Source organism: Triturus cristatus, chromosome 2_2 (assembly GCF_964204655.1).
Source record: "Triturus cristatus chromosome 2_2, aTriCri1.1, whole genome shotgun sequence".
NCBI classification, from domain to species: domain Eukaryota; kingdom Metazoa; phylum Chordata; class Amphibia; order Caudata; family Salamandridae; genus Triturus; species Triturus cristatus.
In genome coordinates this window covers 89,783,578-89,808,475 of record NC_140582.1, presented here as the reverse complement: position 1 = coordinate 89,808,475, position 24,898 = coordinate 89,783,578, and the positions used below count along the sequence as shown (strand labels likewise).

Here is a 24,898-nt window from a genome sequence, read left to right as displayed (position 1 = left end):
AATAAACGTGAAATAAGTGGGTTCTGAGCTATGAAAGTTATGCTCAGAATACGTGAAAGAACAAAATATTTAAAAAACAGACGACACACTTGTTTGTTTTCTTGCATATTATTACTTTAGCAGGAAGCAGAAATATAGTACAGCAAATGCATACACTCAACAAGTCTTTATTGTCAGGACAATAAACTCAAAAAGGCACTTAAATAGTAGAACAAATACAAAACACTAGAGGTTTGATTCACGTTTGTAACCATATTTCTGAAGGCACTCTGTAGGCTCAATGGAAGGAAGTAAACTGCAGTGAGACCAGAATATGTATTTATGACATTAGAAGAAACAACAAAGGACACAATTAATTGTATCATTTACTTATATGTCTAAAATGCAATACAGCGTTTGCCCCACAAAGGAAACTACACTGCAGCCTAAGCCTCTGTTACTACATGTTTTGACAGGATAGCCCACCACATCAGAGAATGCTAATGTTAGAACGTTACCACAAAAAATGCAATGGTGGTTAAGAGGTTCATTCTTTGGCACATCTGGGTCTGGCCACACGTTATATTGAGATCTCTACTATAGCACACACACACACCAAGAAACATTATTTTAAGAACAGCACTAAAGCGGAGGTAGAGATGGAAAATGGACCCAAGAACAGAGGAGTCATCGCGGTACACACACGATCTCAAATATAGGCTTGAAGATAAAGGTCAGATAAGTGAATTATTTAGTCAATGTCGGCGTGCCCGCACAGAGAATTCAAAAGTATTACAGTAAACTTGCCAGAACAAACAAAAACTCAAACAGCGAGTGACCTGAAGTAAGGATGTACATACCTGTACCTACACAGGTAAATAGAGATGAAGAAAATTAAGTGCTTGTAATTCTAGGTTTTGTATACAAAATAACCACTTTCGAATTGTTTAAGGTTATGCAGAAATGTACATATAGTGCATTTACATATGAATGGAGTTTTAACTGAATGTTCTCTGTTTGTCCCTCTCTTGTTGACACGCTACCAACCACAGTCAATATTGAGGTTTGTGAAACGAGTTGCCATTTTCCGCAGTGCAAATGTCTAAACCAATTTTGCTAACAGCCTTTGGCTGAATAGCCAATGGACCGGACAAAAAAGAATCCTCTGAAGTGTGAACGAATTTTATTCACCAATCAAGTTAGGTGATTTGGTTAGAAACCAAGCCGTTTAGGCGGCATGACCTCAAGGCAGTGAGATAACAATGGAGATTATCAAAACCTGAGTCTGGGTTTAGTGCACTTGTACCAAGATTCAAAATCCAATTGTCCTTTTTAAAAAAAAAAAAGTAGGCCGGACAAACTTTTCTTAACCAATATAGCAAGGCACGAAAGTGGGTCCAGAGAAACAGAAAGAGAATATTAGTCAAACAAAAACAAAAATTAAAATTAGAAAATTAAAGGAAACAAAAAACCTACAACAAAACTAAAGCAGAAAATTAACAGCAACATTATTGCTCACATTTGCATACATTGAGAGCCCGACAAGACCTACTTTTTAACTGCATTAAGAAAGAAGTGAAGACAATGGAAACAAGATACTGGTTATTAGCATAAAAGCTGAGTACATTTAGCATACTAAGCAGAACACCATAACCCAAGTCGATAGAAGAAGACAGTACAATTGAAGAGATAAGGTGTTTCTGTTTAACTTGCCCATAAGAATTGGCCACACATTTGGTGATGTAAGAAAATAAGATTGATCACTGGAGCCAACATATCTTGGCCTACAGTAGTCAACTAATTCTCCCTGATAGTAAGTGGCAGGGTGAACTGTGTAATGGAGAAAAAACAAAGCTTTATGAGGCTTAGAAGGTGCAATGCCACTAAAGACAATGCTGCCATGTGAGAAAGGTTGTTATAAGAGTACAGTACAGGAATAAAATGGTCCTTCCTCGCAGTCTTCACGAAAATAATTATCTATGAAATAAGCCTATCTGATATGTCGCTGGTAGGATTTCTGCAACATCGCTGAGTAGGAATGGCTGGTTTAAAGATTTTTCAAGTAAACTGTACACTTTTGGATGGGATCCTTTAAGTCCAGCAAGATCATCATTTAGGGTTATGGCTTCCATTACAGCCCCTATGATCAATGGGGCATCTCCTGAGTATTTTGCCCCTGTGGTGTCCGGGGTACCGACCTGATTATCATTCTATCTATTTCATGGAAATGATGACAATTGTGTCATTTAGAGGCATCCAGTGCTTGCAACAGTGATATGCATGTATTCCCTTACGCTATTAATGCTTGCCTGCTATCCACTGCTGTAAAATATTGTACTTATTGTTACAATTATTGTAGTATTTTTTCTATCAAATGTACATGGTTTCATCAAGATCAATGCTCTTTGGAGTCCTTCTTGAGAAGCCATCAGTGTCGAAGGTCAGGGGATGATACTTTATATGACAACTTCAACATGCAAAGGGGGTGTGATATCACTTCTGCTTGCAGTGTTTGCACCCTTAAAAATGCCATCATTTAATGCAATACTTCACAGTCTCTCAACCCCAGTAATACGTCATGAGAGATCGCTCTTTATGCAGAAGGCCATTAAGTATTTTAAATTGCCTACCTTACAATGGCTGCACATATGGGGCCTTATGTAGGTGGCCTGGCATTTACCACTTCATAAATACCGTATCATACCGATTCGGTATTTATGAAGTGGTAAATGCTATGTAGGTATTTATGCGGTAAAATTTACCGATTCGTAGAAATTCGGTAATTACCGAATCGGTATTTACCGATTCGGTAATGAGGCATACCTTCCCATTGATGGGAAGGTATGCCTCATTACCGATTCGGTAAATACCGATTCGGTAATGGGGGGAGCACATGCAAGGGTGGCAGGGTGTCACATTGACACCCTTTTGCACCCCTGATTCGGCCATGTGTGCACATGTGGCGCACATACATGCCCTAAGGGCATGTATGTCTGCCACATTGCACACTTAAACGTGCACAAAAATGCTTTTTTACACCTATTCGTCATTTACCACCAACCTTTAGTTGGTGATAAATAACGAATCCCCACACCCACCACACACTCCCCCTACATCTCATTTCATGATTCGGTATTTACCGAATCGGTAAAATTACCGATTCGGTAATTTTACCGATTTGGTAAATACCGAATCATGAAAAGGTCCCCCTACATCTCAAAAGCCTAAATACCGGTCGGTAACGGTATATTTACCGAAAATCGGCCGTTACCGACCGGTATTAGGCTTCCTACATGAGGCCCATGGTGCTTTAGCGGGCTTGGTGTGAACACACTGCAGCAGCAGTAAGTAGTCAACTTAGTTTGCATTTGTCTCCCTTTAAATAAACAATTTTTTAGGGTTTCAGCCTGAATCTTTTTTTTTATTACAAAACCAACATGCTTGTCTTTGACCAAAGTCAGGCAGAATTCCATCTTGCAAGTTAGAGTTTATAACATCTGTGGATAAGTGGACAATGTCAAGGCCTAATGTTTCATTAGAAACGTAGAACAAATCCCATTAGTTGAAGCAGGTTTGAATTCTGCGCACCCAGTCAGGTATGAAATTTAGCACACACACACACCTATACATCACAATTATCCCTACATCCCTCTCTTGCTTGAATTCATAACCAATGAGGCACTCTTGCCTCTCGGGACACCAATATGAAAAAAAACATGAATACACAAATAAAAGCCACTGTCCCGCCACTTCTACGTTTTTTTTCATAGTCTCTGTGACCTACCAAAAGCCGGTGGTGGCAAATCCTTGTTTGTATATTTTTCTTTATTTTCAGGATCAAAGGATTATCTTACCCGTCGGGGCATGGGGTGGTCTCTGACAGGGAACTCTTTGATCACACAAAGCTCCTGGGCTGCACCATGGGCGACCGATGGAAGCGTTTGCTGGAGCAGCTGTCTGGCCGGATACCTGGTGGCTTTGGCTGCACCTTCCAGATCGGAAGGCAGCATGCATCGTGCTTAAGACATTGCATTATTGGGGTAGAGAAGCTCTCTGTCGGATTGCAGTAGGCAAGTTACCCTGTATGGCCACATGTGCTTACATTTTAAAAAATATAGATGCTTGTTTCTGACAATGAGGAGTGGTGGTAATTTTCTCTGCAGTCATTGGTCAATATTTTTAGAAAATGGGCACTTCATTGGTGGTTTTATAAGTCTACCACATAATTTAAGGAGTCAGAGATTTGCACAGAGCATTTATCCATTGGGGGCAAGAGATCAGCTAAGAGAAGTCTTATTTTGTCTTCTTCCTCTGATGAGACTCCTATTCCGGCCAGGCATTCTAGCTTAGTGAAGTGTCACTCTCCTCCGAGGGACACTCAACCTCTGAAGAGGAGATGACTGAAGGAGGAGTGGCGAAGGCTTTGGCTGAAAAACCTAAAAAGACAGCCAGAATAACAATGAGATCAAAGTCTGCTAATACAGATTCCCCTAGGACTTTTCTCAAACTCACTCATTAGTGCCAACACCTTCAGCTGGCACCTATGTCAGAAGAGAGTAGATGATGGACATTCTCTAGCTAAAGTCATGGGAAATGTGGGGTTTCAACTTTTAAAAGGGGATGATGATCGAGACACCTTATTCTATACTATGGTCATGCCTTTTAAAGAAAGGATCTGGTTATAGGTGAATGGAAGGAACTGGATTGGGCGCCAGTGCCTAGGTTTTCCCAAAATCTGTTATGTTTAAAGGGGCGGAGTCTCTAACAATATTAAAGATGCGATCTTGGCCACCCTGATTTGGACAATAAATCCAGAGGATTCTGCATCAACAGATAAGAAGGCGGACTCAGTTTTTAAGAAAGCCATTTTTAGCCGAGAACCTAGCGCTTAAAGCAAATACTTATTCAGCAGATGCGGCCTAGTCCATGGTTAAAGACTTTTACAAAGAGGGTCAATAATGCTCTGAATTATTGTAGACTATGTAACAGTGTGACGGGTTACTGGCTGACATCTCTTTTAATGTGATTAGAGCAATGGCTGTGACTTCTGGTTCAGTAGGATCGGCGAGGAGGAACCTCTGGATAAGGAAATGGAAGGCAAAGGCACCTGAAAAGACTGTGCTGATGAACATTCCCTTTTAAGGTCACATGCTGTTTAGCTAACAATTGGGCACTGTGATAACTAAGGAGTTCAAAGAACGAAAATACAAGGGGAAGTCAAGTCACCGAAGGTTTTGGGTTTTTTCCTCAAAGACTTCTCTGAAGAATAAATCTAAATCATCTTCATTCAGGAGTAGAAAGTACCATCCAAAGAAGTCATCAACCAAGAGGAATGTTTCAAAGCAGGTCAGTTCTGCAAACAGGAAATCCTGACCATGATGGAGTTACCAACTTAGGGGGGCAGTTGAAAGAAGTGTTCAGGAATATCTCAGCCCTGGCAGATGGACCCTCCGGTAGGTCACTTCTCCACCGCTACAGCTCCGCCTGCCTGATTGCTGTGTCCCGCCAGTTCAGCGCATCTCCCGATTGCGCGCTCGCCGACCGGGCTCTGTGCCCCGTGTGTGCCTGCCCGCCCCCCCTTCTCGTTCTGTAACCCCATTTTGACTGCGTGAGTGTGCCTGCCCGCCCCCCTTTCACTTTGTACCCTGTATGAACGAGTGACTTTTGGTGTTTGACTGAGTGACTGCTTTTTTTCTCGCTCCCGTCTTTCCCGCCGCTGCCTCCCGTACGGCCCCGCCCCCCTGCTCCCATTGGCTCATACCCTCCCGCCTCCCAGCTGACCCCTCCTCCCCTCTTATGGCGACCGCTGCGCGGCACAGACAGTGACCCTTGACCCTCGGGTAGGTCACTTCTCCACCGCTGCAGCTCCGCCTGCCTGATTGCTGTGTCCCGCCAGTTCAGAGCATCTCCCGATTGCGCGCTCGCCGACCGGGCTCTGTGCCCCGTGTGTGCCTGCCCGCCCCCCTTCTCGTTCTGTAACCCCATTTTGACTGCGTGAGTGTGCCTGCCCGCCCCCCTTTCACTTTGTACCCTGTATGAACGAGTGACTTTTGGTGTTTGACTGAGTGACTGCTTTTTTCCGCAGCTGCCTCCCGTGCGGCCCCGCCCCCCTGCTCCCATTGGCTCATACCCTCCCGCCTCCCAGCTGACCCCTCCTCCCCTGTTATGGCGACCACTGCGCGGCCGCGCGCAGCGGGCGCACCGGAGGCGCGCCAAAGGCAAGCCCGTCCGCGCCTGGACCACGCCCAGCGCCAGGAACCCTGGACCTCGACGAAGCCAACGCACCCGACGAACCTACGACGCCGCCACCCTCCGCTCACTCAACACCGGCCGGAACCCCGCCTGCCACCTGGCCACCCCGAAACACACCCACGGACCCTTCACCTGCCAAGAGTGCAAATTCACTTGCAGCCGTCCCGGGCCGGCACCCGCCAAGCCTACCACCAGGAAGAATCACCTCAAGTGCATCCTGCTCAACACCCGCTCCGTCCACCGACACGCAGTCGAACTCTGGAACCTCCTAGACACTACAGCATCCGACGTCGCCTTCCTCACAGAGACCTGGATGAATGCCTCCTCAGCCCCCGACATCGCCATAGCCATCCCGGATGGCTACAAAATCACCCGGAGGGACCGCACCAACCAAACCGGAGGAGGCTTGCCATCGTCCACAGAAACACAATCCGCATCACGACCAACTCGGAAGACACCATCACAGCCGCCGAACACCTGCACTTCCAGATACACACCGACCCCAGAACCACCCTCAGAGGCACCCTAATCTACAGACCCCCGGGACCATGCACTCAATTCAGCGAAGCCATCGCAGACTTCATTAGCCCGCACACCCTCACCTCCCCAGACTACATCCTTCTAGGAGACCTCAACTTCCACCTGGAGAACAACAATGACAGCAACACCACCACCCTGCTGGACAACCTCGCCAACCTCGAACTCGAGCAACTGGTGAACACCCCCACCCACTACGCCGGCCACACGCTTGACCCCGTCTTCTCCTCCAGCAAGTACATCTCCTTCAGCCACTCCACCGGACTCCACTGGACAGACCACAGCTGCGTCCACTTCTCCTTCAGGAAAACCATGACCCACCACCACCCGCAACAGGCCCCCCGCAGAAGCTGGAGCAAGATCACCGCCGACCAGCTGACCACCTCCCTCAGCCTGAACCCTCCCACCATCACGACGGACCCCAACGATGCAGCCCGCAACCTCGCACAATGGCTCGCCAACTGCGCCGACGAACTCGCACCACTGAAGAAACCACCCAGCAGACCCCACAGCAAGAAAGCCCCGTGGTTCACCGATGACCTCATAAACTCGAAGAAAACCTGCCGCTCCCTGGAGAAAACCTGGCGCCAGGATCAGACAACAGAGAACATGACAGCCCTCAAGAACGCCACCCGCAAGCACCACCAACTGATCCGCACCACCAAGAGAAATACATACAAACAACGTCTGGACAACAACACCCACAACAGCAAGGAACTCTTCAGCATCGTCAAAGAGCTCTCCAACCCCAGCGCCTGCAACAACGACATTACACCCTCGCAAGACCTCTCGACTCACTTGCCTCGTTCTTCCACCGCAAGATCGCCGACATACACGACAGCTTCGGCACTCAGACCACGCACACAACCACCGAACCCGCGCACCCAACCGCCACCCTCTGCGCCTGGACCCCGGTCAGCACCGAAGACGCCGCCCGCACAATGAGCACCATCCACTCCGGCTCCCCTACAGACCCATGCCCACACCACAGCTTCAACAAAGCGGACTCCATCATTGCACCCCAACTCCGGGACGTCATCAACAGCTCCTTCACATCCGCCACCTTCCCGGAGAGCTGGAAACACGCCGAGATCAGCGCCCTCCTGAAAAAACCCACCGCGGACCCCACGGACCTCAAGAACTTTCGACCCATCTCGCTCCTCCCTTTTCCTGCCAAAGTCATTGAGAAGACGGTCAACAAACAACTCTCCGCCTTCCTCGAGACAAACGGATCCCTCGACCCGTCACAGTCCGGTTTCCGAGCAAACCACAGCACCGAGACCGCCCTCATCGCAGCTAACGACGACATTAGGTCAATGCTCGACAACGAGGAAACCACCGCCCTCATCCTCCTGGATCTCTCAGCAGCCTTCGACACGGTATGCCACCACACCCTGATACAACGCCTCAGCGTCACCGGAATCCAAGGCGCGTCCCTGGAGTGGATCATCTCGTTCCTCGCCAGAAGAACCCAGAGAGTCCACCTCCCCCCGTTCCTGTCCGCGGCTACCGAAGTCATCTGCAGCATCCCACAAGGATCCTCGCTCAGCCCCACCCTCTTCAACGTCTACATGAGCCCCCTCGCAACCATCGCACGCAAACACAACCTCAACATCATCTCCTACGACGACGGCACACAGCTGATCCTCTCCCTCACCAACGACCCAAACACCGCCAGAACCAGCCTCCAGGAAGGGATGAGAGACGTCGCGGAATGGATGAAGCTCAGCCGTCTGAAACTAAACTCAGACAAAACGGAAGTCCTCATCCTGGGACCATCCCCCTCTGCCTGGGACGACTCCTGGTGGCCACCCGCCCTGGAAACCGCCCCCAAACCCACAGACCACGCACGCAACCTGGGCTTCATACTGGACTCCTCCCTCACGATGACCAAGCAAGTCAACGCCGTCTCAGTATCCTGCTTCAACACCCTGCGCATGCTCCGAAAAATCTTCCGGTGGATCCCCACCGCAACCAGGAAGACGGTCACCCAGGCCCTTGTCACCAGCCGCCTGGACTACGGAAACACCCTCTACGCCGGAACCACAGCCAAGCTCCAGAAAAGATTACAGCGCATACAGAACGTCTCGGCAAGACTCATCCTGGACATCCCCCGCCACAGCCACATCTCTGCCCATCTGAAAGATCTGCACTGGCTCCCCGTCAGCAAAAGAATCACATTCCGACTCCTCACCCACGCACACAAGGCTCTCCACAACGCAGGCCTCAGGTACCTCAACAACCGACTCGGATTCTACACACCAACCCGACAGCTCCGCTCCGCCAGCCTCGCCCTCGCCAACATCCCACGAATTCGCAAAGCCACCACCGGAGGAAGATCCTTCTCTTATCTGGCAGCCAAGACATGGAACTCCCTCCCCACCCACCTGCGGCTGACCCAGGACCATTTCGCCTTCAGGAAACAACTCAAGACCTGGCTGTCCGAGCAGTAGCGACCCTCACCCTCCCCCAGCGCCTTGAGACCCTTACGGGTGAGTAGCGCGCTCTACAAATTCCTTGATTGATGGATGGCTCAGATCAATGCGTCTTAAGTGAAGTAAAGAACAGCTATTCTAAATACTTTTTATAGGTATCATTGCTAAAGACACCACTAAACAGATGGCTCTTCTGGCAAGAATCCAGATTTTATTGGACAAAAAAGCCATCATTCTAATCCCAAAGTCAGAACAAGGAAAGGGGGCCTTCTCAGTCCCGTTTCCAGTTCAGAAGACTTCAAGCTCCTCTGGTCAGTTCTAGATTTAAAAGTAAGTGAACTCATGGGTCAGGACTGTCCATTTCCGATTGGTCACTCTTCAATCCGTAATTCCAATGATAAACATCTAGTGCTTTATCACATCCATATATTTACAGGAACCTATCTGCACAGCCGTATGCCAGAAATTCACCAAAGATTTGTAGGTTTGCAATGGGAAACTCACATAAAATCCTCTCTCAGGGTTTTCATAAAGATGTTGGCTTCTCTTCTATCCCTACTTCACCTAGAGTGTTTTTTTTTGCTGTGCCGATGTTCAGATGACTGGCACATCCAAGCACCATTAAGAGAGTAGGTTATTTCCTATATCCGTAGAGTACTGTCTGTCCTCCAGGAACATGGCTTCCTTATAAATTGGAAAAGTTCCAACAAACCTGTCTCAGGGTCTTTGCTTTATAGGGGCAAGATTCAGCACAGCTGACGTAATAGTGACTTTGCTGGATCCAAAGAAAATTTAGGCCCAAAGAGAACCAAGGGTATCTCCTTGGCTAACAGTTAGAGAAGATTCGGCAGCTACAATCTTCCTTTTTCCATGGGCAAGGTGTCAACTGTAAACGGTGATGCCATAGACACTGGAGAACTAGTCTCCAGTTTCAGAGGATTTAACAATGAGAAACGCACTAAGCCAAAAGGTGAACGAGGATTTGAGTTGGTGGTGTTATCCAGACAATAACTCCGTCTTTTGCCAGGATACAACACAATATTTCGCTGGGCACAGCAGACACTAATTTCAATCTTAGGGATTCATATTCAGGGGTTTTGTAGCATTGTAGTGGACAACCTGAACAGCGAAACCCCTTCACTTCTAGTGTTCTCCCTTCACTCAGAAATGTTGAGCGGATAGTGTATTGATAAAGTCGATGAGTGATAGATCTGTTTGCTTCCGGAATATATACCCAAGTCCCTAGGTTTTGTTCACGGGGAAGGGAGGAAGGTGCTTCGGCCACAGATGCTCCTCCATGCAGGTGGCCCCAGGCTCTTCTCTATGTGTTTCCTCATTTTCCCTAATTCAGAGGATTTCTAGTGAAACTGAGGAAAGAGAGAGCTCAAGCAATTTTGGTTGGCCAAGGATGTCCCAGCTCTAACTGGTTTCTTCTTCTGGCAGCTTTAAAGGTGTCAGAGGAATGAGAATGGAGACTTCATACTGTTCCATTCCCTCTTCTCTTCCCGGTATTGAGACAGGAGTCTCTTAGGAAATTCAGGCTGATGGCCTGGAAGTGAGAGATGGGGATTTGAGAAATCAGGGTCTACAGGAGGATCTGGTCTTTACTTTAACTTCCAGAAGGAACTCTACCCTTAAATCCAAAGAGAGGCATTGGGGTACTTTTAGTCAGTGTTCTGTAAGAAGAGCTTGGATCCCACTACTGTGGATCAGATCCAAATTCTGGAATTTGTACAGGCTGGACTTAAATTGTGACTGAGAATAGCCACTTTGAATGTCCAGTCAGCAGTCATTATGGCTTTTAGGCGCTTCTGGGGAAACCTAAAGGATGGTGGTGGATTAATAGCTTGTCTTTTTAAGGACTTAGCTAACAACTGTCCAATCCCTCTTGGACTATTTCAATCCTGGGATCTATTATTGGTTTTGGAGGCATTTTCACTTTGAACCCTTAGAAGAAGTGGATTTATTGACAAACTCTTAAAACCTTTTTGTTAGCCATTACTTCCACAAGACTGGGGGTGTTGGGAACCAAGTCATACAGGCATCCTTTCTGTAGCATTTTTCAGGATAGGATTGTACTGGTACTGAGACTCATTCCTTTTTCTATTCTGAAACTGAATTTACCTTCTTATAGGGAACAAGACGTGATTCTTCTGGGGTTCTGCCCATCAAGATCTATGGCGGAGGAACGGAAGTTTAATTGTTTAGACATGAGAATGGCTCATCCATTTACAGATGGGGAATTCTTTTAGAAAAGTGAAATCTATTTTTATAACCGTCCCAGCTATGAAGGCTGAAAAACCAGCAACTTCCTCTTTGAGTCCATGGGTCAGGTCCCTAATTTTACTAACCTAAAAGGCAGAGGGTCAAATACCCTCTTTAGAGATACAGGGGAGATTAAACAGGAGTGTGTCGTCTCCTTGGCAGAGTTACAGGGACCACAATTGCTAGGATTTTCAGGGCATCTGCGTGGTCCACCCCATTAACCTTTACTAAACCCTATCGGGTTTCAGATGAAACACACCTAAGTGCCGGTCTGGGATCTAGAGCACTGTTCTCCATTAAGTGATAGGGCACATGCTACTTTCGTTTTTACGTACAATAAAAGCCCTCTTGACTCTCAGCATTCAACTACAGCTGTCCAGTGTTTATTTTTTTGCTATGAATTCATGCGAGGGAAGGATTACCGAGTAATGCCCAAATTACTTAGCGGTAATTGATTTACTCTGAGTCCTACTCCCTCGCTTTTATTCATACTTCCCTCCTGCCCTCCCAATACTGGCCAGGATAGCTGGGTTGTTTTGGGTCTGAACTTTGGAACCAGGAGAACTAGTGGCGGGAGGTGCCTTCCTTTACAAGATTTTCTTGGTATGGGTGTCTTGTGAGGTAAGAGTTCATCTTGGTTATGAATTAAAAGAAAGGGAATAGGACTCGAAGTAATGTAATTACTGGCAAGAACTAGGGCATGATGCTTAGTTGCTAGTTCACAGTGAGGGGGAAAAAATCTACAGGAAAGGTAGTAAGCGAGAGGAAAGTCACACAAGCAATACCATTGTTTAAAAAAAAATAAGTGGCTAGAGAAGCTGGAATGGTTTATGGCTAACAAGTCTATAAATTCCCACAGGCATATGTCATAATAAGGTATTTAGTAATGTTTAACTTCTTTAGGAAACTTATTTCATCAAGGAGAATACATACTGGGCACAAAAGCACCCAATGGGAAATGTATAATTGAGAGAAAACATGTATGAAAGTTGTGTTTTGTGTAAACTGTACAACAATGTACAAAATGAAAATCTAAAAGGCAATTTACGTAAACAATATCAATGGAAAGCTAAGTACAACTAAAGATTAAGGGAGGAGAAGAGAAATGATTAAGGTTTTGAAGAGGTTCCGGTGGCCATTGATTGTACTGGAAAAGCCCACGATAAATAGGACCAAAGAACAACAAACTAATTGTAGACAAGTACTGGGAAAGCGTGAAAAAACCTGAGATATTGTTCTTTCAGATACAGTAAAGGTAAAAGAAATGCTGCGATCACTGAAAAGGCACCACATTGGGTTGTTAACAAATCACACAGACCTGTTAAAAACATAAGCTTCAAGCCACAAATGACAGTAGCAGTCAAAGGCACATTGGCAGTCTTGGTCTTCTGCCCTACAACATTTTAGACCAGAAGGGAATCCTTGTCTATACGAGGTCAGACGCGGTATGGAACACTCAAGGTGTTGGTGTGATAATAAAATCAAGATCTGGTTTCACCAAACCTGCTAATCAAGTAATGTACCAAAGCTAACCAGTTGTGGGAGAATGTTCTACAAAATGTCTTTAAGAAAAAAAAACATTGGTCATTTCACTTTGTCAATGGTTTCCTCCATTATTTTTCAAAAAGGATAACGTATAAATAATTTTTAGCAGCATGTTCTGCGCTTTACAGGCAATTTAAGAACATTCGGAGCAGAGTCCTTTTGAAACCCCACCGAGCTGGTGGGTATGGTGATTCAGCTTGCTAGGCTTTTTTGAACAATGACACCCTTCAGTCAAAATATAAAAAAGACAGAGTGTTACATTCAATCCATATTTGGTCAAAGTCTATTAAAAACATATACAACTCTTATTTACAAACCCAACTCATTTCAAAGTAATACAAATCATCCTGTAAAGCTAGAATGTTGATATGAGACTATATAATTGGAATGAACTGGATCCCAATATTCAAAGAACTCGGGACACTGGTAATGGCATCTTCAAAGGCACCCGTGGTCATTTTGTCCCCATGTGAAAAGAAGTCTGCAAGGCACTCCAGCATGTATAAAAATAAAGATTTCTGCTCCATTTTGCAGCTAGTCCTCCTATCTTTGTGGCAAGCCAACGTCCACTGAGATTCTTGTATACAAAGGAAACTTGTCGATCTTCACCACTTTATACGACAGGGAATTTATACCATCCGAGTTCATCGTTTCTCTTGTGTGGGCAATCCTGTCAAATCTGTCAATTCAAGAAAGGAACATTAAACATGTATGCTTCTCAAAGGACCTTACAAGATGACATGCAATCTTCAAAGGACAATTTCTGGTTAGCTGAACCAATGAGGTTCAATTAGACAATTAAGATTCTGTGCCAATTCCCTATTTCACTAAAGGGCCGATTTTTGTGGGTAACATAGTGAAGCATTTATTTCTAAGTATTTATATTTTATTAACATTATCAAAGTGTGTCTGTATTTCAGAGAGTGCAAAAAACATTTGTGACATACAACCACTGCATATATCTTCCCCACTAAGCTCCACCTTTAAAATTCAAAAACATAACTGCAACGTACAACCATCATCACTCGCTTGAAAAGTTATCCTTTGCCTAATAAGAAATGTGACAGTAAACGGAACCGTCAGCTTTAACATGTATGTGTAAGCATGGACAGATGCAGCTGCCTTTTCTACCTGTCACGCTGTGGAACCCTTTGCAACACTTGGCTATTTTTAGACACGCCTGAAAGAACTACTTGTCCACTAACTGTGCTAGGTTTGCATGATGATAAAGCAAATTAAGAAGTTTATGGATTAAGAAATCCATGTTCTTCAGGAACCCAAGCTCCCTGGTCACTGTACATAACAAATGATCTACATAACCACAGCAGAGCAACTGGCCAGATTTCAGTAAAAAAAAAAAAAAAAGGGACGGGGTGTTTGGTCACACTGGACACATGGTGTGCAGATGTACAAGAACTGGCTATTTGATAGGTCTTGCATTTTGAAAATATTAGTTTTGCCAATGCTGTGCAGCATTGGCTAAAAACTTAGGGGCCTATTAGGATGGCGCCACCCTAGCGGTGCTGGGACCGGCCACCAGTGGTGCGGCGGTTCCGCACCGGCAATTAGGATGCCACCGTGGCGGTGGCATCCCCTATTCCCAGCATTGTGGCGGGCGGTGCTCACAGCACTGCCCGCCACAATGCTGGGAATGCACGTCGCGCATTGGCATTGACAAGGTGACAGGCACCGCGTGGTGCCTGCCACTTTGTCCGTGCCAATGCAGGGGGGTACCATAGGTACAACCCATGTGCACCCCCCACCCCCCCAACTACCTGGGGGCCTGCTCCAGGCCCCCATAGACAAAGACCGCATACCTTTCCATGGCGGCAATGCCGCCATGGAAAGGCACATCTCCGCCTGCATGCTAATATGGATGGCGGGGTCTTGCAGACACCGCCACCATGTTAGACCCCTTTTCCGCCCGGTCTCCTGCGAGACCGGCGGAAAACCGGCAGACGGTCATTCCGTCCGCCGGGGTTCCCCCTGCCATCCTAATATGGCGGGGGGGAAATAGGAGGCAGGCGGAGAATAATGGCGGGTGGATCGCCACCGCCATACGGGTGGTGGAGATCCGCTCGCCATTATAAAAGACCCCTAAATGGTTTTTTGCTGATGCACTGACAAGTAAAAAAAAAAAAAAGCTGCAATAGTTTAGCCGCTGTTGCGGTCGTGTCATTCTGTAGGCGCTTGCGTTTGTCACCAAGCATGCGCACATCTACAGAATGATGTGTGCTACATTTCCTTTTTGAGTTTACCGATCTAAAATGGTGGACAAGCCCTTAGATTGTTAAATACAAAATTTTAAAAAGGGAAAAGAAATATAATATGTGCGCAAAAGCACTATTCAGGTCAGCAAAAATGTTTTTCAATGCCCGCATCAGAGAAGCAGTTGGGGATGGAGGTGTGGGGGATAGAGTGTTATAAAGAGGGGTGGAAAACAAAGCCCGGTGGAAGAGGAGGGGCAAAGCAGCACACAATGGAGAGAGCAACATAAAGCACATAGGAAAGAAGTTCACACAAGGGGGAGAGCAATACAGGACGTGGGGCGTGAGAGAAGCATGCAACATAGCAGCAAACAAGGGAGTAAGCAAGTAAGGCGGCGTGAGGGAGGCGGGTGTTGGGGGGGAGAGAAGCAGAACGTGAGGGTGGGGAACTAGAAAACACATGCCCTCTTCATGGAGCTATCAAAGAAAATCAAAATATAGTTCCCTAAAAGTGAGCAGTGGAAGGATACAAGTCAGTCAAGCAAATTAATGGTTAACAGGGAATGCTACTGGGGAGGGATAAATAGAAGATCGACAAGGCAAGCTATTGAATAAGGAGAAAGGAAATGAGAGTGAATGTAAAGCTAAATGGTAAGCAATGGTTGGGCTCAATGCCACAACAGGTCTTTCACAACCAGACAGTTTGATCGATCTGGTAGGCAAAACCTAAAAGGCGTTTCAGCAACACAGATTGACTCTAGTTAAGGGTGCTACACTATATAATTTTCACACTGACATATTTAGAATACTGTAGAGTAGCAGCTTTTAACAATGGCTGTCCAGTTTAAATATTTGACAAAAAGGACATATTTCTATGCATTGCTGTTGGAGGATGAATTTTATGGAACTTTTTAATAAAGTCTTCTTTTGGCAGTGGTTGTGCAGGGAGTGCAGCTCACTGTCATGAACTCAACAGTAGTAGTACCTTGTAAGTTCGTCTAGGAAAGATAAGGTACTTTCTACAGAGAGTGGGTTGTAACAGACCATGTGCGCCTAGGAAGGAGCCTCAAGGTAGCAAACACTTACTTTGCCTGACTAAGGATACGATGATTCAGAGGAATTTCATTTTCTTAGATTTAAAAATGCTTCCCAACAACCAGTGGCGGCTCCTCTGCTAAGGCAGAGGAGCGTCGCCCCACTGCTATTTCAGCAGTACAGAAAATAAAAATAAAAAATAATAACAGGATGTTATCATTTTATTTTTCTATGCGGGAATTGGGGCTAGGCTCTGATGCCAGAACAGGGGATGAGTGGTTTGCAGTCCTCTAAGTGCCCTCTAGGGCTGGCCAAACCGTCATGAGCACTTATATAATATAAACTTCTTTATTCGGTTTTTACAAATTGTAAAACCATAAAAGGTACATTTCACACACAAAAATATACAAATATACAATAAAAATGATAATCATGGAAAATAGTTACACAAATCCAAAGTCAGATGTTTTACAGAAAGCAATTCTTATGTTTTCGATAGCATTTTGTCTTACAGATTTTTCCTGTGTTTTACAATACATTTTAGAAAATTGAGAACACAATAACAGACCAGTTCAGATTCTAGCAGTTGAAGGCGTAACATGGCTGGACGACATTGTCTAAATCCCCACTGCTTTAATAAAGGAAGTAGCCAAACCCTCCTGTGTGGGTGATGGAATTTACAGAACAATATTGTGTGTAAATTTGACTGTATTGATTTTTCATCACAGGGACAGGTAAAGAGAGTTAAATCCCACTTTTTTCTATCAGGGAATGCTACTAATCTGTGAAAAAGCTCTAGTCTGAATCTTGTTAATAGCATTCTGTCATAGGTGCTAATCTGTAATGTAAAATAGGGCTGGATTAGGAACGTCAGCTGGATCGTATTGGCATGTAGAACCGAGGGTTTTGACCACTCAGATGCCAGCCTTAGTGATTCTAAATGTGTCAGGGCCAGTTGTTTCAATGATCGTTTTGATACCTTGATAACGTTTTTGGGTTCGAGATAATATTTCTCCAATCCAAGATCTTTGAAGAAATTTCTAATGTATCGAAGCCATTTGATTTTTGATGATTGGTCAAGGATCATTGAATCTGCAACAACTTCCTGAGTTATGCTATTTTTTTCAGAGGTCCATATGCGCCGCCAAAGCAATAATGGTTGGATCTTTAATAGGTCCTCTAAATAAGGGATTCCGAGTTCTAGATGGGAGGCGTAGATCGAGGTGCTACGTGGTGTTGCTAACAGGAAACTAAGAAAGGTGTTTTCGATCACCTGTAGGGCACTAAAGTCTACATGTCCCCAGAGCCCCGCCCCATATAGTGCAATGGCCTGGCATTTGGCTATATATATTCTTAATAGTTCCACTGGGGGCCTTTTCCCCAATCTCTGAGAAAAACTCATCAAGGAAATTATTGCTCTTTTGAAAAGATGACATCTGGCCTCTACTGCTGGTCTCCAATTGAGTTTTTCATCAATCATGATACCCAGGTAGCAGTATTGAGTGGTTATCTCCAATTTTTGGTCATTAAGGAAAATGTTCTTTGAACGTTTTTTCCCGCTACCTGTTACCATAACAAACGTTTTTTTTACATTTACTTGTAGATCCAGCCCACCCATAAAATTGACATATCTGTTCAGGGAGTTTTGCAGTTCTCGTGGTGTGCGTGCCAAAATGACAGCATCGTCTGCGTAGAGCAGGGCGGGAATCAGGCGTTGTTTTACTCGTGGTAGGTCCTGCGCCCCCCTCAACATTGCCTCCTCTAATCCATTTGTGTATAGAGAGAAGAGGAAGGGAGCCAGGACACATCCCTGCCTGACTCCACGCTCTACTGCAAAAGGTGCTGTCAGCTCCCCTCTTGTGCCAAAGCGAACCCTTGCTGTTGCATTTGAGTACAGTTCTCTTAGAAAGTCTAGAATGGGGGAATCCACTCCCATGTGGGCCAAAATCGTCCAAAGTTTTGCGTGCGAGACGCAGTCGAACGCAGCGGACAAGTCCACATAAACCATGTAGACTGTGTCATTCTTTGCTTGAAGATATTTGGCCACTATCATGCTAAGATTAAGAGCCTGCTCCACAGTTCCAAAGCCCTCCCGAAAACCGAATTGAAGATCTGAGACAATATCTTTCTCTTCAGCCCAGTTCTGGAGTCGCTCAAGCACGACTCTGCCAACAACCTTTCCCAAGGAGTCTAATAGGGAAATCGGACGGTAACATTTCACATCTTGACGGTCTCCCTTTTTGAAGATAGGGACCATAATCGATTTCGTCCAAGATTTTAGCAGGCCCAGCTTCACTGATGCAATGCATACTCTCGTAAGGATGGGGGACCAGAGATCTAAATTAAATTTAAAAAGATCCACTGGGACCCCATCTGGGCCTGGGGCTTTCCCACTTTTGCTCGCTACCAAGGCCTCTATAACTTCGGAAATATCAATGTACAGGGAGATTGGGTATACAACTGTAGGAAGTAGCAATTGTGCCCCTGTCGGTGTAGCTGTATTATTAAAAATATTGGAAAAATGAGACACCCAGATATCTTCCTCAATTGCGACTTCTATCTTTGGGCCGTCTTCATCTTGTAGATAAGGAGTTTTAACAGTTCTCCAGAATGCAGCGCTATTGTTAGAAACGGCGCTAGAATGTAAATCACTCCAAAGTTTCTCTTTTAAGTCTTTGGTTCTTTGCTTGCGAGCCCGTCGATATTGATGTCTCAAGAATTGGATCTGAACCTGATCTCTATCGGTTTTGTTTAACGCCTCCTTTAATTTAGTTAAGGCCATAGTACAGCTATGGTTAAACCATCCTTTAGTAGTTGGATTTGAGTTGTGTGAAGTTACTGTGAGAAGTTCCTTAATTTTCTCTATAATTTGTGCAAAATTATTTAGGACTTCTACATCTGTTACTCCTAAATCCAAACACTTGATTATATTTTCATATGCCTCGTTGACCAATTTGCCTGTAAATTCTTCCGGATCCACTTTTCCCCATTTTAATGTATAGCCATTTTGCCTTCCCATCTCAAGATTATTTTGTGCGAGGGTCTTCGCTATAACAGCGGTTGGAGATTGACAATCGGTTACATGACATTCCATCCTAAGGGCAGAATGATCACTTAAATCGTTTGTCAACACCTCAAACAGCCTGACTCGGGGCAACAATCCTGTTGAAGCGAGGATATAATCTACTGTGGTTTTATGGCCCCGACCCACGTATGTTGGTTGCAGGGAATTTGTGCCTGGACTTGATTCATTGATGATTACAAGTTCCAGGTCTGTCAAAACATTATTCATTGCGTTTCCCCCCCTGCTATGAAAAAAATGCATCAGGGGAATATCATTTTCGTCCACGATCCCGCAACGATTTTTCCCTACATGTGGGCATGGGTGTAGATTCAGGTCTCCTCCCCATAGAAGATGAACTGCCCCTTTTCCCTTCCTTAGTTTATGGGTTATCCTTTCCTTGATGTCAGATAGAACAGACAAAAATTTATCCTCTTCCAAGTTGTTGTAAAAATTAAGCAATAGGATCGTCTCTTTATTATTTTTCACAAGGGAGAGTAGCTGAAAGTTTGGTTCATACACAACTACAGAGACTTTCAAAAAGTTAACTGTGTTTGCTATGTATGTGGTCAACCCTCCCTTGGGTCTACCTACATTGGTACTCTGAGCGGGAGTGAAAAATGTTTTATAGCCCTGAAGATGGAGTTCGGTCATAGACCATGTCTCCTGGAGACATATGATTTTCCCTGACTCCAGGAAAGCAACGGCCGTCCCATCGTTAATCTTGGAGCGGAGGCCCGCTACGTTCCAAAAGAGGATGGGTAAATGCTGCAGTTCTATATTGACCGGGGCTTTATTTATTATATAGGTCATTTTTTCTTTAGGTTCTGGGTAACATGTCTTAGGGTTTGTAATTTCCGAATTGGTCACAAGCTCAGTTGTTGGACAGATTGTTTTTTCCTTAGACTTTAGTTTGCATGTTGTTGTTTCTATCATTTCCGGTAGTCAATCAACTGATTCAAGAACACTATACCTATTTGTCATCGGAATACTAGACCAAAAATCACTTTGGGGTGACTCTCTGTATACCATTCGAGAACCCCAGTCCTCCCGCCCTCCTCTCCAGTGTTGTGGTCTCGATGCGTGCCAGGGGCCATCGTTATCATAGTGGCGGGAACCCGCTACTTGCCAATGGTTAGGTTGTTTCCCCTGAGGTAGAACTATTGCTTCCAAAGGGCGAACGGCATAATTTGGGATCCCTTTAACAAGACCAGAAGGATAGAAAAAGGAAAGTCTCCTAGTTCCTATTTCCTCATTTGCATTCGAGAACTCCCAAGAGCAGATATAGTTTACCACTCTTGGGTCCTCAAATGTGATCAAAATGCAATCTCCTGGTATAGTTTTTCTACTGTTTCCCACCCATGGGGTCCTGCGTACCATCAGAATCCTACAAGTCCAATTTACTGGTACAGGACGATTAGTATTAAGCCAGTATTGGACTTTATTTTTTAATGACCACGTAGGTTCTGTATTTGGGTTATCTATTTCAGGGACGCCTGTCATTACAACCACGAAAGGAGTTGCTTCTGGGGGCAAATCCACAGCCAGTCTAGGTTCAGGAGGGTTCCTTACGTTGCCACTGTTACTATCGTGCACCACGGTTTTTTTGGGGGCTTTGTTTGTCGGTGTTATTTTTTTGTTAGGCATGAGTTTTTTTGGGGCCAGGGTTATCGGAGCTTATATTTTTTCTTTCGAGGTGTTATTCTGGGACGGAGTTGTCACGAGGTTTAGGGTGGGTTCCACTACTCTATTGCCATGTCGCACTTTAGAAGGAGGTAATTTTGGTGTTACTTTTACTGATACATTTTCTAAAACTTTATGTTGTCTATTTGCTGGCTTTTGAGGGGGCAACTTAGTTCTTTCCTTGCTACAATCCCCTGGGCCTTGCTTAAGCTTTATATCATCTATCAGGTTCACTAGCTGTTGCTCTATCCGCATTAGTCTTGATTCAAGTGGAGCAAGGGAAGATTTTAGGAGGGCCGTGAGATTGTTAATCAATTGTGAATTATCAGTCTCATTTCTTGTTTTATTGTAAGGTGAGTGCATAGGAATTTCTTCGTTTGTTGATTCTAGAGTGTCTTGGGTAGACTGATTTATCGCTATTAGATCAGATAGATGTTCTGCGTTGTGAGGTTCTATCTCTTCCCCACTACACTGATCAGCAGTTTGGCGAAGACTAGAGTTTTTAAAGGTGTTTTTTCGTTTCCTTATGGCACCCTCTCTCCTCCCTCTTGATTGTCTCACTTCTTCCGGTGTTAATTGAGGAATCATGCCTGGTGTCTTCTCTAAATCTAAGCTTGTCTGGAACTCAGATAGTTGGGAGGCCGATAAATCAACGTTATTTGGCAGGCTACGCCTACCCTCGCAAGGTGGCCTGCGCCCATCTGTACTAAGAGTTTCCGGGGTTTTTGCATTCCTTAAGTTTCCAATGGATGATCTTTTGGCCAAAGCTAAATCCAGAGAGACCCTATCTTCTATTAGGCTGATACTCTGGTCGATAAATGTATTTGCCTTGGCTATGAAGTCATCCATGGGGCCTAGGCACTTCCCTCCACCCCCCTTCACTTTAGATTTTTTCCCTCTCGTTAATACCATGTTTTCTAGATACCAATGGAAAGTGGGTGAGGGATTAAGTGTACGTATTCAGGTATCGTTGCACTTTTAAAACCATAAATATACACTAATAATATAATCTGATAAAATTACATGAAGTAATACGTACACTGTTCGCACAAGGTTAAGAGCGTTAGGGGGATGGCCCGGTCCGGTCTCTTCCGTTCTCTAACGGCCTCAAACGGCCCGCTCTTTGCCCGGTCTTAGCCCCGTGCTAAGACCTGCGCGCGTCCCGCTAGCGCGTGTAGGCAGGAAAACGTACATATAATAAGGGGCAGCGGTGTTGGGGGAGGAGTCAGGAAGAGGACCAGGTGCGGCTGATCTGCTTCGTGCACAGCACCCTGGTCCTCGCAGTCCTGAATACGCCGGTTCTTGCAGGGTCAGCACTCCAACAATGCCCCAAATAGCAGCAGCAAAGTCCCTGTCCCTCGAGCGGCACCCGCGAAGCGGGGGCCGCGAGGCGCTGTATTGGTTCCAAGAAAGTTGAAATGAGAGTCCGAGGAATCCCTTCAAGGGCAGCAGCACTAGCCAAGTTCACAGACGGAGCCCACGATGCTGGGGCTACACCGCCTGTTTAAAGTATTGGGGGAGGAGTCAGGAAGAGGACCAGGTGCGGCTGATCTGCTTCGTGCACAGCACCCTGGTCCTCGCAGTCCTGAATACGCCGGTTCTTGCAGGGTCAGCACTCCAACAATGCCCCAAATAGCAGCAGCAAAGTCCCTGTCCCTCGAGCGGCTCCTGCGAAGCGGGGGCCGCGAGGCGCTGTATTGGTTCCAAGAAAGTTGAAATGAGAGTCCGAGGAATCCCTTCAAGGGCAGCAGCACCAGCCAAGTTCACAGACGGAGCCCTTGGTATGTTCTCCATTGGGCTGTGTTGCAAAGTCCCGTGGAGAACATGCCCAGGCTCTCGGGCACTAACCGAGTGTCCAAACAGGATGCTCAGACCAATCATGATGCTGCTCCTACAGCATTGTGTTGGGCTAGGAGAGTCCGGAAGCCTGGGTGCTTCTGGTGCTTCCAGCAGACCTTCCTTACAGGACGGAGGAAAGATGTGCAGCAGCCGGGAGAAGCAGCATGGCGAAGAAGGTGAGTTTATTGATTTATTTGAATCCATCCCTCCCCCGCCCCACCTCCCCCGTTTTGAGGCAGCCACCACTGCCAACAACTGAACTTTAGACAATTCATTTAGGAGGGACTAGCAAAAGATACAGACTAAACTACATCTTCGCCAGATCTACACGATCAGACAGCTTGAAGCTGATAACTTGGACAAAAGAGATCTCCTTGACATCTTTCTCTTAAGTACTTCTAGCTAGACGCTTCTACTGCGGACTCACTGGTTCTGGAGTTCTTAACTTTTTCAGCACTTATATGGGTCACATGTAAAATGGTTAGGCACCAAAATAATAAGCAGGATAATTGGTTAGTACTGGTTACAGCCTGCCTTGTACAAGCATATAACTCAAAGACGCCTTCACAGAGCTTCCTATGGAAAATCTAGGAAACTCAAAGGACCCCAGTTTTGGAGATGCGCAGGTAGAGGACAAGAACTGTGTAGCAGTGGCAAAGTATATATATATTTTTTTTTAAAGAATAGCACAAGAAGGAGAAGTAGGGCAGTTAAAAAACACACAACATAACAAAAAGAAACTTTCAAAGTGAAAATGTAATCCTATGGTATGATGCGCAGATATTACTTCTGTGGAAGGAAAAGTTTAATTAAATCTACGAGCAGGTTAACGGATCTGATTTCTGTGTACCAAGGATCATTGTGTCTGGCTATCTGTTGGTTGTAATGTAGATTCGGTCTTATGCAGTATTGAAAGCGAATATAATGAAGGCACAACAAATATAGAAAAAACCTATGATCTGAAACATGGAGTCAAGGATGTGACTCTAGAATTAGTGGATTGGGCTGGAGTTAAGATGTCTGCGAAATCTAGGGAAGGGGACAGAAAGTATAGCAAACTGGTCATGTCATTAAGATTTTTACCAATGCTACCAGGTTTAGTTGTGACAAGAAGTGGTATTCCAGTATATTAGCTCTATGCAGCAGGGTACTGCACTGAAAAGAAGAGACAACCTGTGATCTAAAATGAGTGGTTGTGGGAGGAGGATGCATGTGTGGGTGGTATTAGTCTTCCATTGAGCAGGTCTGTGGAAGGTGCTTCAGGGGAGAACTGTCCTGAGGAAAATAATACTTTTAACTAAACTGAGAGAATTCACCCTGGAGCAGCAGGTGCAGAGAATAATGCTGTTAACCCAGATTGTGAAGAAACCCAGTTTGATGGTATTGTGCAACTTGTGAATGTCCCTAGGTATGGTAGCACTTGTACCTGGCAGAACGTTTCATGGAATATTTGGTGTGTTAATGGTACATAATGTTTAATCTTTTATGCATATGTCAAGTCAAGTCAAGTAAAAAAAAACAACTTTATTTCGGCTATGCAGCCATAAAAGCACATACAATGTCACAATTACATGTAGTACAAAAAACAAGGACACAGAATAGTGCAAAAAGTATCCATAAAACCAAGGCTAATAGATACAAGACCACATTTTTACAGGATTTACTAACCTAGCATCAGCTGGTTTCCCTCTTGTTGACAACCTAGATGTCTAGCTTTGACTGGTGATCCATAGAAATTTATAAAAGGCATTAAAACAATTAAAATAAGTAGATTAAAAAAGGAGTGAAAAAATAGAGCTGGCTCATAGGGAAGAATTTCAAAAAAATATTTCTAGCTAAAAAGTTGTGCAAACATGGCTTAGCAGCATAGTTAGTGGATATGCACAATTAGATTTTATCCAGGTTCCTCTGCTGTAGAATGCCCCTGCGTATACACCACATCGCAAATAGAAACCTAGAAATGGCAAACACAAATAATGGATGTGTTTCATATTTAAGCAACCTTAAAAGCCTCGGTATAGTGCCTAATCTCCACATTTCTACAAAGTTGGAGCACCCAC

The 24,898-nt window shown here is 45.1% G+C and overlaps 1 protein-coding gene across 1 annotated transcript in view; it reads right to left on the bottom strand.

The window, feature by feature from the left end:
* Nucleotides 1–12,665: 12,665 nt before the first annotated feature.
* B4GALT1 (beta-1,4-galactosyltransferase 1) overlaps nucleotides 12,666–24,898 on the bottom strand; it is a 357,167-nt gene continuing 344,934 nt past the window's right edge. The window contains exon 6 of the mRNA XM_085641085.1: nucleotides 12,666–13,692. Coding sequence (XP_085497211.1) covers nucleotides 13,557–13,692 — 136 coding nt within the window. The 3' untranslated portion in view covers nucleotides 12,666–13,556. The remainder of the gene's footprint in view (nucleotides 13,693–24,898) is intronic.